The sequence below is a fragment of the Cervus canadensis genome, chromosome 7 (assembly GCF_019320065.1).
Source record: "Cervus canadensis isolate Bull #8, Minnesota chromosome 7, ASM1932006v1, whole genome shotgun sequence".
Taxonomy (NCBI): Eukaryota; Metazoa; Chordata; class Mammalia; order Artiodactyla; family Cervidae; genus Cervus; species Cervus canadensis.
Window position 1 is genome coordinate 86,504,649 of NC_057392.1, and position 15,438 is coordinate 86,520,086.

A 15,438-nucleotide genomic window follows, 5' to 3' on the forward strand; every position below is an offset into this window, starting at 1 on the left:
CAGTCCAATCCCTGCAGTACAGTATTCTCTGCAAGTCCTGGGTTAATACTTCACCTACATGTAAAAAAATTAATTTCATGATGACCCAGTGACAGGTCCCAGGGCTACATCCACCCTGCAAGTCAGCCTCCAGCCTGCCTGCTCACACCGAGACAGCTGAGTGTGCGTTCAGCAGACAGCAGCCGTAAACCTTTGTCTGTCATACCAGAAGCAGGGTGTCCTGCTGTTCCAAACGGGAACTGTTCCATTTTTATTATTGCAGTCAGATGAGTAGTCGAGTTTATCTCCTACACCAAAGGGGAAAATAATCTGCAATTTCCTTTCACTGGCAACAACACTTCCTTCTGCAGAAGCTGTCCACTGGCTATATAGTCCTTATGCCCCCAAATAACAGATATACAGGTTAACAAATGCCAAAATGACCCTAAGACAGAAGAGTACAGATAAATCATGCAGAAAATCAACAGGCTTTAAGTATTCTGGATAAATCAAACAAATTTAGAAACAAACTTTTAAGCACTAGCTCCATATTTATAGATTCAGTAGTCATTTCGATGGTGACAATTTCTCTATTCAATCATCAAGGAGACAAATCACTCTGTGGATGTGGAATGGCCCCTTCACTGGACCGAGAGAAGAGACACCACAAGGGGACATCTTAAGGTCAAGAGGGCAAACACAAGAATCTGATGATTTCCACAAGCCCAAGTTTAGTATTATAGAGCTCTTCCCCGTAGTTATTCAGAACTCCTCAAGCAACTGAGCTGGGACTTTCCCTGGTGGTCCAGTGGTTAAGAACCCACCTTACAATGCAGGGGACATGGGTTCAATTCCTGGTCAGGGAACTAAGATCCTACATGCCGTGGAGCAACTAAGCCCGAGGACCACAACTACTGAACCCGCATACCACAACTAGAGTTCATGAGCCTCAGCGAAAGATCCCACATGCCACAACTGAGACCAAATGCAAAAAATACATAAAAAAGTAAAGTAAAAGTCACTGAGCCTGCTTTCCTCTTACTTAATTACACTGTATTCCTACAGACTCCTACTGTTCTTAAATGCATCTCATCCACCTCCCCAAAAGACATTATCAAGTGGAGGACAAGGCTGTAATTTAATTTGATCTCATAGTATGCAAACACCTAACTTAGGTAATTTTAAACTATGAAGATACCAAATTTCCTAATGTATCAAAGACATTTGTTAAATCCAGGATGTAGCCAAGAAAACATCAATAACTTTTCTTTTAAAAGAAAAATTAAAAACAGCCTCCACTAGTCCCTAAATAGGAAACTTTCTGGCTATTTTAACTGCTGGGTAGCTTTCTGTTATTTTCACTTATGGGATTAGGCTTTGTCTTCATTCATTCACTCATAAATTCATCACAGATTTACTGTAAGCCTACTGTAATTCAGGCACTGTTTCATGTGCTAGGGATATAATAGAGAATACAATAGACAAAAATCTGCCTTCATGCAGTTTTCATTTCAGTGGGAAAATATGGACAATTAACAAGAAAAGTAAATCACATAGTATGTGAGAGGGGTAAGTGTCAGGAAGAGGATAAGAAAAGATGAAGAGGCGGTAGTGAAAGAGTCGTGTGTACGTTGAGGAGACAGCAAGTGCAAAGGTCCTGAGGCAGAGTGCACCTCACACAGAAGGAACATCCACATAACTGAGCAACAAGCAAGACAGAGATGCAAGAGAGGAGCTCAGAAGAGTAACCAGGGGCCAGGACACACAGTCTCACTGGTCTCTGTAAGGCTTGGTCTTTACTTTTAGTGGAGTTAAGAAATCACTTAACACTTCAGAAAAAACAGGATGTCTTAGTACACTGTAATAGGGTCACAAATCAACAATATAACTACATAGCTGCTGTACGGAGAGGAGACCAACAGGCACAGAGGAAGACGCGGGGAGCTGAGCTGGGAAGCACAGGGGACAATGCCCCTCCGTGTTGACAGAATGGCAGCCGCAAAGCAGCTCTATTCTGAAGGTACAGGCAACAGGCTTTGCACCAAATTGGAAGCAGGTTATGGGAGAAAGAGAGGTGTGAGGAACGGCTCCAAGGGTTTTGATCTTCAAGACTGGAAAAAGGAGTCATTATTTGCTGAGAAAAAGAAGAGATTGTGAGAGAAGCTGATTTGGGTGGGAGAGAAGGGAGTGATCAGAAGTCAACTTTTGGACAGGTTAACTTTGAGATGCTGGCTAGATACCAGAAATGAAGTTGGAGATCCTTGTCTGACGCTCAAGGAAAGGTCCAGTCTAGAGACAGAAACCCGGAGATCGTCAGAGGATCCATTTAAAGCCACAAGACAAGGAGCAATCAGCCTGGGAGTGCAGATCAGGGAGGAGCCCCAAAGATGGAGCCTTGGGACTCCCAACCATTAATGATGGGAAGAATGAGGACTCACAAGGAGATCAAGAAGCTCCAGGTGCACTGACTTGATCTCAAATCCCCTGACCCTCTATCCTCAAAGGGTCTGTGTACGTGATGTTTCCCTGCCTGGGACTCCTCCACCCTGCACCCACCCCCTCCAACAACAACTCTGACCCGACATGTATCTGGCAGCTGATCAGATGGCAGCTCTCGTCACCTTCTTTGCCACCTTCCCTTGACTGACAGCAATATGCCCAAACAGATGCCCTTCCCCGCAGGGTCTCAGAGCAGCACAAGCCCATCCTTCACGGCAGTCACACAGCAATTCTGCATGTATTTAGGGGGTTATTTGGTGTCTGTCTTACCAGTTAGGGTGTCTGCAAGGACATGAATGCAGGGTGGGGTCTGTTTGTACTCCATCACCAGTGTCTATAACAGGGCCCTTCATAAAGAATAGGGGAAGGAAGGAATCCTTGATCAACCTCTCATCAATTTTCTGTTAAATGAAATAAGACCTCTTTGTGTGGGTCCCAGGTCAAGGTTTGCAGTTGAAACATCTCCTTTTGTACTTATGCCAACCAAAATAAAATACCCTTGTGCTCATGTCCTCCCACGTTCTTGGAGCACCTGTCTCTTCTGCCCCCTACCTCCCCTTGGGGCCTCAGGCATACACATCCATTTTCACAACCCATTGTTCTCCCCAAAGAATCAATAACATAAATATTGGCACATAAATTAGTATACTCATTGGCTCTTACTTAGCTCCAACCAGAATATTTTTTTTTTCAATCTCTATATATTTTCTAGAAAGGGTTATATAGTTCAAGTTCCACTATCACTATAATTCAGAAAAAAAGCCATTTCTAATAGTGATATGAACAATATGAAATGCACTAAGCTATACTGATGTGTCCCCAGTATTTGGAGATAAAAGAAAAAACACTCCCAAACTGGAACTGAAAAAAACAAAACCAAAAATTATAAACACACACTTCAAACATAAACGTGTGTGTACATTTTTCTAAAGAGAAGGTCGGTGGCTCACAGCTTTTATCAGATTCTCAAAGCAGATAACAGCCCCCCAAGAAAAGAAAGATGACAAAATGCATATCCATCCTACAGACTAACAAAGAGACTAGAAAAAATACTGAAAATCATCATGTATAGACATGAATTAAGACACATTGTTCAGGAAAAAAGCAAGTTTTAATATATGCACAGGCTTCCTTGGTGACTCAGTGGTAAAGAACCCACCTGTCAATGCAGGAGACTTGAAAGACATGGGTTTGACCCCTGGGTTGGGAAGATCCCCTGGAGTAGTAAATGAACTCCAGTATTCTTGCTGGACAGAGAAGCCTGGTGGGCCACAGTCCATGGGGTCGCAAAGAGTCGGACACAATTCAGTGACTAAACAACAGCCAACAATATCTGCACAGTATATTGTTTATGTAAGTACATATAATCTTTATTTTTTCTCCTTAAATGTATATACATGGATTTTGAGAGCAGTGTTACCAAATTGAGAAGGGTATTGCCTAGAGAGAAAGGGAAAGAGACTGGATTGCAGGTATGATCAAGAGAGACTTTGGTCTTATCTGAAATGTTTTTTTTTTTTTCATGGAGAATGTGTTATGTATTGCTTATATAGTCAAATTCAGCTTTCAAAAATGTTAAGGGAATGCCTTAATTTAATTGTACTCAAATGGCAAGAGTGTAGCTCTGTCCTTGCCTCAGGCTAAGCAGACCCCAGCTCCAGCCCTCTTGGCTGGACCAGGATCTCTGCTGGGGGTCTCAGGTCTGAAGCACACAGACCTCCAGTTCTGTTTATAAAGACACAAACACCCTAGGAGACCTGATGTCCAACTTAAAAGCTGGCACCAGTACACGCCTAAAGCCCTGACTGATTACACGGTGAGTACTGAAAGTAAGGCAGACATGAAAAATGCGAACTTTTTTCTATTTTTATAAACATAAAAGACAGATATGATAAAAGGCATTAATCACCATTTAAGTTAAAAAAATAAGTTTATGAGGCTGCTGTGTTGCAAAAATGTAAATGGAAAATTCTATGACTGAAGAGATTATTTTAAGCAGCAAGTCACTGAACGACTGAAAATTAATTCAGACAAGTGTGAAAACGTAAGGGGAAACGATGAAATTTTCAATGACCTCTAAATACTTTAAGCATTTCTGCAAGCAGAAGGATATTCAGGTTTATTACATCTGCTGAGTTGTGATTTTCAGTAGAAAACTGTCTGTCTTTTACAATAAACATGGTGTAAATTCTAAAAGAATAAGTCCCACCAGATGGAACTGCTAAGACTCCAAAGTGTGTTATACTATAAGTATCATGAAATTATAATCAAATAGCCAGTTTTCAAATTGTCCTTTCTCGTTCTGCAGTTCCAGAAAGTCGTCCAGAGCAAACTACGTGTCTTAGGAGCCAAGTCCTAATTCTAGGTATGAGCCCAGTTAGCCACACTAGGACAGCCGAAGACGTACTTCACAGAAAACATAGAGAACCAGTTCCAGAATAAAGTGTTTAAAATATTTGAGCACGCTGGAAAAATATGCAAAACGAGTAGGATTACTGATAAGTCGCCTGTCAGCAAGTCCAGAGGAAAAGTCCAGTAAGAGGGTGACTATAGGAGGCACGTATCTGGTGACTGCGTCCGGTACTGAACCCAAGTAGAGTGTTCGCCTCTGTGCATGTTCTTGCCTCTGGAGCCTGAACGCCCGTGTCAAAGGTACCTGGCATGTCAAGGCTATGGGAATTACACAAACACCCCACGGCAGAGGGGGTCAGGGCCAACAAAGAGGGCTGGCAAGGGTGGCTGTGGGACTGTCACCAAAGTTAACAAACACTAGTTTTGCAACTGCCATTTTTTCAATCTAACACATAGTACCTGATAGGGGGAAGGGTCGAGTTATGACAACGGCAAAAAGGCTCCAGGCGAGGTTTATTTTTTATTTTCTGTAATACTGTAAAGCCTCCCGGGATCCTATGACAGGATAAAACTTATTAAAAACCTGAAGCTCTCTTTGCAGGGGGGACTCAGCTGCTACACCCCTGGCGCTAACTGCTACAGGTACACAGTGTTCTATCCCACACCAGTGACACAATCAATATTTTTCTTCAAACCCACAAGCCCAGAAATCCAAGCACTGTGGTCTTAGTCCTCACAATGCCAGTTTAGGTGAGTTGCTGGGTGAATCCCCTGTGGATGGCAGATTCCTTTGTCTCTGGGCACAGATCTCCAGAGGACAGAAAATTACTTTTTTTTCTAACTTTTGGACTCTGTGGGAGAAGGCGAGGGTGGGATATTTCGAGAGAACAGCATCGAAACATGTATATTATCTAGGGTGAAACAGATCATCAGCCCAGGTTGGATGCATGAGACAAGTGCTCGGGGCTGGTGCACTGGGAAGACCCAGAGGGATCGGGTGGAGAGGGAGGTGGGAGGGGGGATGGGGATGGGGAATACATGTAAATCCATGGATGATTCATGTCAATGTATGACAAAAACCACTACAATATTGTAAAGTAATTAGCCTCCAACTAATAAAAATAAATGAAAAAAAAAAATTACTTTTTTTTCAAATTGAAACCTCAAATTTCATTTCAAACCAAGCAAAACCTGAAAACCACGATCATGTAAGTTATTTTGCATATATTAGTGCTCCCCAAGACCTGAAGTGAAGTGAAGTTGCTCAGTCATGTCCAACTCTTTGCGACCCCATGGACTGTAGCCTACCAGGTTCCTCCATCCATGGGATTTTCCAGGCAAGAGTACTGCAGTGGGTTGCCATTTCCTTCTCCAGGAAATCTTCCCGACCCAGGGATTGAACCTGGGTCTCCTGCATTGTAGGCAGATGCTTACCATCTGAGCCACCAGGGAAGCTCAAAGAGCAGCAAAAAATTATGTTCCCTAGAATGAAGAAATCCTGTATTTCCACTGAAGAAAAGATTGATGCACTCAGACAATCAAGTAAAGGAAAAATAAGTCTGGCACCATCTGATGACATTAAGGAGCCCAGGTTGCCTTCCTGACACCGGAGAACACCCCACTTCTACGTGGGGGGGACCTGTCAACAAACCCACATTGCTACACACATTCACCAAGTCGCTGTAATCCAGTTACGGAAGCCTGCAGCAGCCTAAACTTTCTCCACTATGTTGAGGCCCAATTAAATGCCTCTCTTGCTCATTCCTAGGTGACTACAACACTCCAGTTAAACCTGTCGCAACACCTTACACAGAAAACCACCTCTTGCCTGCGTGGTTGTCCAACGAAACTGAAGGAGACACATCATAAACAAATGCACTAAGACAAATTCCATACAGACTGGGGTTTCAACACCTCACAAAACAAGCAGAAGTGACTGCAAATTGCTGCTCTTTTTAGAGTCTCCCACACACTGGATGTTTCTTACATTTATCTGATAAGAAAAGTTTCATCATCTCAGGAGGCAGTCAGGAGTTGGCAATAGAGATAAGAGGTTTTCACAGCATAGGACAATCAACAGCAGCTAACACAGGTGTGCTCATAAGCACCCCCTCCCAAGTAGAAAATCAAGGTAGATCCAAATAGAGATCTAACCCCCTTGCCAGAAAACCCTTTATTCTACTCCCTTTCCGGAATCAAGGCCTCACTCAGAGAAGAGTTTTGTGTTAAAGACTGGATAGGGATGACCTTACTTATTTGGTATTACTAAAAATTACGAATGAAAAAATTAAAATTAAAATTAAGCATGGAAAGATGATGCAAAAAAATACAAAAAGTCGAAGTGCTCCAAAACCTGCCCTAAACACTGCAGCCCCTTTACAAGAAGAAATCAGGCAAAATATCAGACAGAGATAATGTAGGTGCTGACTGCTCATGGAAAATATCCTGACATTTTTCATAATTCACGAAGCCTCTTTTCTTTAGGGTCCTAACTGCAACCTGGATATTTACTAACTACTAGAATTTTTAAAAAGTAATGGCTGCTTTTTGTTGTTAAAAGTGTCCAGTTTTAAAGAAGCCGAAGGGGACTGCCACTTTTTAGTGGACAGGAAACCCACATGGGAACGACAGAATAGACACCTTCAGGACAGTAAGGAATGACACCTGGGGAGGCAGGAAGGAGAAAAGGACCGAGAGGAGGATGGCGAACAGGATCTGCCTTAAAAACTAGAGGCCTGAATACGAAAATGTTAACGTCTATTCAAGCTGGTACCCGTGTGGCAGGTACCTGGAGATCCATTACACAAACTTACATGTTAGTTTATCTGCACATTTGCCCTCTCGCCTTTCGGGATGGCCCACACTCTTGTCTCTGGAGTGTGTTTCTCTCTAAATAAATCCACGTCTTACCTATCACCCCGTCTCTTACTGAATTCTTTCTGCCACAAGACATTGAGAACTTCAATAAATCCTGAGACCAGGCATGATCTCAGTTAAAAGACCATGAATTCAAGTTCCAGATCTGGGATTTGGCTAGGGTCAAGTCCTGGACTGTAGGTTCAAGGCCCAATTTGAATTACATGGTTTCAGAGGGTACATTACAGATGAAATGACTTAAGAAATATGAATAAGTAATCACAATGTATGACCTTATGCAGATTCTGATTTAAATAGATCTTAAAAAAATATGAAAATTGAGAAAATGTGAATACTGACTGGGCATTGGATGGTATTAAGAATTTTTTTCTGAATTTTTAGTTGTAGCAATTTTGATTACTTTTTATTTTAAAAATCGGTATGTCTCTGAGATATATAATGAAATATTATTTACAGATAATTTTTCTAAATTCTTGAAGTTGTTGTTGTTCAGTCGCTAAGTTGTGTCTGACTCTTTGCAACCCCAGGGACTATAGCCTGCCAGGCTCCTCTGTCCATGGGATTTCCCAGGCAAGAATACTAGAGTGGGTTGCCATTTCCTTCTCCAGGGGACCTATCCGGACCAAGAATCAAACCCACATTTCCTGCACTGGCAGGTGGATTTTCTACACTGAGCCACCAGGGAAGCCCTGAGCTTGAAATACTTTATAATTAAAAAAAAAAAAAAACTTAAAGTTTTTAAAAGTGAAACAGACACAGAAGGGCCAAAGAAAACGCAGGCTGGTGCCCAAGTGACGCAAAGGGCAAAGTCCAATCATGATGCTTTGGTTAAATGTAATTGCCAAGCAACACAATAAATACACACAAGTCCTGGGAACATGCAAATCCAAGATAACACAGTTCTGCAGTCAGAATCTACTTTACAACATTTTATCACCACATAGTCTTCTAATATCAATCTTTTTGTTAACAAAAGGCACAACAGTACATTGATCCTTTGCCAAATAAAATGCATGCCCGTATTTGAAGTATTGAAAGTTTGAAAGATACAAAGTGGTATTTAAATTTGCATTTGTTAATCTAAATGAAAAAAAAAAAATCTAAATGAAAGTCAAACTCCAGGAAGCATAAATATGGCAGCCTGGCTTTCGGTACTAAAGCTAGGTTGGAGAAGTGTGTAAGTGACAGAGAAGTACATGTTTTTGTTTAGCATTCAGAGATCAACAGCAAGATTTAGGCCTTGACTAACAAACACAGATGCTGCCCTAGAGAGAAAACTCAAAAAATCCAGTTTTCTTCTCAAGTATCCCCTACCAGATGGTCTATACCAACAACAGAATGACAGTCATTCAGGGTCAACTTGGCCTGTTACGTTGCCAACAAAGGTCCATCTAGTCTAAGTTTTGGTTTTTCCAGTGGTCATGTATGGATGTGAGAGCTGGACTATAAAGAAAGCTGAGCGCCAAAGAATTGATGCTTTTGAACTATGGTGTTGGAGAAGTCTCTTGAGAGTCCCTTGGACTGCAAGATCATCAAACCAGTCAATCCTAAAGGAAATCAATCTGAATATTCATTGGAAGGACTGATGCTGAAGCTGAAACTCCAACACTTTGACCACCTGATGTGAAGAACTGACTCACTGGAAAAGACCCTGATGACCCCGATGTTGGGACAGATTGAAGGCAGGAGGAGAAGGGGATGACAGAGGATGAGATGGTTGGATGGCATCAGCAACTTGATGGACATGAGTTTGCGTAAACTCCGAGAGTTGGTGATAGACATGGAAGCCTGGCGTGCTGCAGTCCATGGGGTCGAAAAGAGTCAGACAGGACTGAGCGACTGAACTGAACTGGCCTGTGTGGGGGTCTCCTAGGTGGCACTAGTGGTAAAAAATCTGCCTGCCAATGCAGGAGACATAAGAGACACAGGTCTGATCCCAGGAAGAGGGCAGGGCAACTCACTCCAGTACTCTTGCCTGAAGAATCCCAAGGAGAGAGGAGCCTGGTGGGCTACATACAGTCCATGGGGTCGCAAAGAGTTGGACACGACTGAGCAACTACTGGCCCAGAGATAGTGTTGGGCTCATGAAACAATTTTTTAAAACTTAAATTAGGATGATACTTGAAGGGACTTCCCTGGTGTTCCAATGGCTAAGATTCTACGCTCCGCATGCAGGAGCCGGAGTTTGATCCCTGGTCCGAGAACTAGATCCCACATGCCACAACTAAAGATCCTGCACGCTGCAACAGAGATTGAAGATCGTGTGCCGCAACTAAGACCTGTCACAGCCATATAAGCAAATATTAAAGAAAACAAACAAACGGAATTTTGCTGTTGTTCACTCACTGAGTTGTGTCCGATTCTTTGGGACCCCATGGACTGCAGCACACCAGACTTCCCTGTCCTTCAATATCTCCCGGAGTTCGCTCAAACTCAAAAGTCTGACTTTCTGTATTCTCTTTTCTAAATATCAGAAAATATTGCAACACTGAACTGGTTTGGACTAACTGACAGCTGTCCAATTTATACAAGGCCCGTGGACCACAGTTCCCACCACTCCCCATCACCCACACTCACCAGCATCGCTTATAACACTCCTTGGCCTGCCCCCACCCCCATAGGCATTTTAATCTGTGGTGTAACACTAAGGATGTCAGACTGTGGTGTGACGCTGCAAATACATAACTTCCGCTTCGCACAACATTAGGGGGTAGGAGGGTTTGGTTTCTTGAATTCTGAACTCCAGTACAGTGCAGAGAGGCGAGGAAAAGCCTGAGCCAGATGTCATCTCCATAATCAACATACACGCATTTCCACGGTCAAGTTTACAAGTGCTTCTTCACTTACGCTGACGGGTTCCCTAAGTGCATGAGATTCCCGATTCTGAACTGTGCTCATTTCGGCTTCAGAGAGAATCACGTCTGCTTCCGCTAAAGGACTCACAGGGGTGCACTGGCTTGTTCTTCATGCAACATTCCCACCACCCAAGCCAGTTATGGGAACTCTTTCCCACCTACAAATGCTGAACCCAAATTCACATCATGTAAACTAAGCATCACACTGTGACGTTGTTAAGCCAGGAGGAAAAGAAATTATGGCTGAAAACTAAAGAGGTTTGACGCAGAGAGGAGAATTTACTCGTCAATACAAAAGTAAGTATCAGACACCGGCCCACAAAAGATGCACACGTGGAGACAGGACAGAATGCCATTCATTAACCAATTTCAAGAAAATATAAATGTGTCTCTATCAAACGAAATTTCCAAGGAAGCAGTGTAACACATTCCCTGTTTTACATAGGTACTATACATACATACAAATATCTTACATACATATATATTATTGTCATTCCGTCGCTAAGTCGTGTCCAACTCTTTATGACCCCAAACGACTGTAACCTGCCAGGCTCCCCTGTCCATGGGGATTTTTCAGGCAAGAATACTGGAGTGGATTGCCATTTCCTTCTCCAGGAGATCTTCCTGGATCAGGGATGGAACCTAAGTCTCCTGCATTGGCAGGTGCATCCTTAACCACGGAGCCACCAAGGAAACCCCCAAACATATGCATACACAGCCATAATTACGATACAGTTCAGATATATTAAGAGATATTAAGCTATCACTTAATACAGATATATTAAGCTACCACTACATACACACTCTATAAAAAAACAAGAAAATATACTGAGCAGGAAGAGTTTCTAGAGCCCATAGTACATCAGTCTTAAAGCACTTTATTTTAGAAAAACATGATAAATTTTCCTGATCAGAATTGTCAAAGTTCACTTTCTCACTGCAGAGTTTCAAGAAACATTTCACAATCTAAAGAGAAGAATCTTTCTCCTGAGGGTTACAGGATCACTGGTAGAAAAAGTTAAAACCACAACCAGGTATAATTTCCACAACTTGGTCTCTTCACGCCCACAGATAGAAAAACCAGAAGGTACACACTCACCGCAGACAGCTGGCTCCACGTGGACCGCAGAGGCTTGTGGTGAATCACAATTTTTTCATCGGATTTCTGTTCTTTCGGCTCTGACTCCTCATCGGAGTCGATGTCAAGGGCCTTTTCTTTGTAGTTCTGATACAGGACAGCGTTTTCTGCAAAAAAAGAACCAAACCCTCCACATCACTAACTGCCACCCCCCCATCATGAGGCTACTTGTTCTAAAGAAACATCCAATATTTATGTGAGGTTTGGCCTCCAGTTTAATAAACAAGAGATAAATGGATTTCTTCATGAAGAGTCATGATCAAAAATCTATTTTCTCACTCATACAGTTCTATCCCCCAATCATCTGCAGGGGACAGGGCCTGTACGTCAAATGCCAACTGAAGCAAAGTTTCCATGACTCTGTCCACCACTCATGAAGGTCATGTCTATCACATCATTGTTTTTTAGGTTAAATTGAATTTACACCCCTTTATTTTTCGATTTAACAAACATTTATAGTACATCTACAATGTGCCAAGGGCTGGGAGTAAATAGAAAATAAAAGACACTTTCTGTGCCCTCATGAGCTAAAAATTTAATGAGAAATATAGTAAAAGTCAGTCATTCATGAATTCATTCAACTGATACTTAGAAAATGTCTACTAGACACCAGTAAATGCTAGGTGCTGGGGATACAACAAAGAACAACAACAAAAAAAGAGAAAAATCTCATTCTTCAAGAAGCTGACATCAGAGTGATGAAAGAATGACAATAAACAAACAAGCAACTTTTATAATATGGCAGATGCTGAAAAGTAACATGGCGAAAAATCAAACAGAGAAAGGGTGTTATGAAGGGTGATACGCAGATTTTAAACAGGGTGGTTTAGGAAGGCCTCATAGAGCTGACATTGAAGCAAAGATCTAAAAGAGGTTAAGAAAGGAAACCATCTGTCTGCTGGCAACTACAGAGACATCAGCAAACAGAGATAGCAGCAAGTACAAAGGGCCTGGGGCAGGAGTCTGCTTGGTGTGTCTTACAATATGCACACCGATAGGGCAAGGAGGCCTGTGTGGCTGGAATAAGTTAAGGGAGGGGAGGAAGCATAGGAGATGGGGGTTGGGATGAATAGAGGGCTGACCATGTAGGGTCTTGCCTTGATGCCATTGAAAGGACTTTTGTTTCTTATTCCAACTAAGACAGCAAGTCATTTTAAGGTTGAGGACACAATGATCTGGCACAAATACGTATGTACAAACCAAAAGATTTATACACAAGTGCTCTGAGGACAGACTGTCAGCAGGACATGATTTAGTCTGGGGGTCAGAGAGGTGTTAATGAGGAAAATCTTAAGATCTGAAAGCTGAGAAAGCACAGAGCTACAGAAAAAAACCACCTGCAAAAGCAAGAGGAAATAAATGACCTGAGAAGAACAAAAGAGGTCACGAGCTGGAGTATAGGTGTCTATCAGACAAAGGGTGTAAGGCGGGTTTAGGGAGAAGAGCCAGACAGCTCAAACCAGGCAGAGTTTTGCAGGCAAAGTTTAAGAACTGGATTTTATCATGAGCCCCAAAGCCCCAGTTTCTTTCATACTGTAAAGGTTTTATTTTATCCTGACTGCAGTGAAAATCCACTGAAAGACATTTTTAGATTGGAAGAGCAAAACATTGACTAGATAAGGGACTAATTAGGATGCTCTTGAAGTGGTCAGTGAAAAGCAATGGAGACTTGATGGGGTTGGACTGGGAACAGGGGTCAGACTGGCTGTGGTGGTCAGGATGTCTTCTAGCTCTGTTAAGTCCCACAGCTGAAAAGCGGAAGGGAACTCCAGAAGAAATTCTGCTTTAGTGGAAAGATTATGAGTTTGGTTTTGGAACATACTGAGTTTGAAACGCTTTCCCTATTTAGTGAAACCAGCAAAACATCCGCCTAATGTCTCATCAACTATGGCATGTTCTGTGTGCATCACCATCACTAAATACTCAGAGCTCACACAAGACTTTACTGGTCTCTGATTGGTCTGCATATGAAAGCAGATTATGAGGGTACAGATCTCTGTAGAACCCTTTAAAGTACTTAATTATATGACATAAAATATGTTCGGACATTGTTGACATGATGTCTCATTCATCTCACAACAATGCAGGCAATTATGAGCTTCATTTTACGCAGAATAAAACAGGCTCAGTGAAGTTGAGAGGTGTGTTTAACGTCACTCAACTGATAAGTAGCAGCAGCAGGACAGGAACTCAGGTCTCTGGTTCCAATATCACAGGATCTCACCACTCAGCCACACAGCTTCCTGACTCACATTCTTGTTAGTCACCAACTGTAAGAGTCCTGCATTCCTCACGTACATATATGTGAAAAAGAATGTCTAGGTCATCATATTTGAGAAGAGCAGAGAGGGTGCACAGAAACAGCTCCTCATAAAAGGAAACAGCATAACACTAGTTATAATGAAGGTCTGTCCTCAGACTTCAAAAAAAGCTCAACATTTTTAACCATTTGAAGCAAAAGTCCCAAAACTAATGCCAAATTCCAGAAGATGCAAAACATCTCTCATGATTGATATTAGATAGATGCCTGTTCACTTCACGGTCATAACAGGGTACAAGAGAAAGCAAAGTGCGTGAGAACCAGTTGTCTGTCCTGATCCTGGCTGTGTGATAGTGGATAAGGTACCAAGCCTCTTGGAGATTCCAGATTCCTCGGTTATAAAATCTGCAAGATGCCTTTATCCCAACCAGCAAAAATACTATATCTGGGTTTCTTCCCCATAGAAAACATTTTTCTAAGAGGGATACAATAAATACATTTTTATAAACTGGTCATATTTAAATGATAAAATGGGAACTAATTTTTATAAGAATTATATGGGGAAATGTTTTGTAATCAGCTAAGTTGATAAAACTCTGGGTGGTTTTACTTTTGATTTACTTAGAGAGGGGCATACCCTTCTTCACTGTTCTTTTAAAGGGTGGAAAACCTTAGCATTTCAAAGAATGACAGGAAGTAACTACCCTCACCTCCACCACACTCCCCCAGCTCTACAAGCTCTTGAGGTCCATTGACACTGGATCCATTTACACAAAGTCCGCTAATCTGATTAGGGTCTGAACACCTGGTGAAAGCTGCTTTTGTTTCTGAGATCCTTCACAAAAACTCTATACAGGGTCGAAGTTCATAGCAGTAGGGTTCTGTTAGTGAAGAGAGTTAGATTTCCTCCAAATTGAAACTTGGTTAGGAAACCATATTAATGATAGTAAAATGTAGAAATATGGGGATAAGACCATTAAGTCAAAGGAAATATGACCTAAGGAAATACGGACGTAAGATCTACATGCCAAACCTTCAGAATTTTAAATTGCAGAGCTAGAGCTTATCCTTATTCTTTCTTCATTTTTTGAGGGAGGTGGGGATGGAGCCAGAGCAGAGAAGAATTAAAAATCCCAGAACACTGGTCTGACAAAGTCATCGGCTTACAAAGAATGCCATTAATTTTATTCACTGCTGGTATTACTGGATGAAAATTTAGCTTAGTGCAGAGCTTTGTGCTGTATAATTTGAGAAGAAGTTCTACATTTTTCTCATCTTGTGTTTTTGTTACTTCAGTTGGATTTCAACTTATAATTGATATTCCACATTGAAACAGCAATAAAAGTCTGGAAAATCAAATGCTTACCTTCCCCATCAAATGTTCCTTGTCCTTTCAGCATTTTTTTCTAAGAAACAAGAAAAGCAAAAAGAGGAAAAGCAAAGCAAACTATGTATGAATGAGCCAAACAGAAAATACA

At 41.8% G+C, this 15,438-nt stretch overlaps 1 protein-coding gene across 1 annotated transcript in view; it reads right to left on the reverse strand.

Annotated features, from left to right (window-relative positions):
* Positions 1 to 15,438, reverse strand: part of ARHGEF26 (Rho guanine nucleotide exchange factor 26) — a 134,041-nt gene that overhangs the window by 115,326 nt on the left and 3,277 nt on the right. Inside the window, exons 3-4 of the mRNA XM_043473950.1 lie at positions 15,327 to 15,366; positions 11,662 to 11,807 (exon numbers count right to left, since the gene is read on the reverse strand). Of these exons, the coding sequence (XP_043329885.1) occupies positions 11,662 to 11,807; positions 15,327 to 15,366 (186 nt within the window). The remainder of the gene's footprint in view (positions 1 to 11,661; positions 11,808 to 15,326; positions 15,367 to 15,438) is intronic.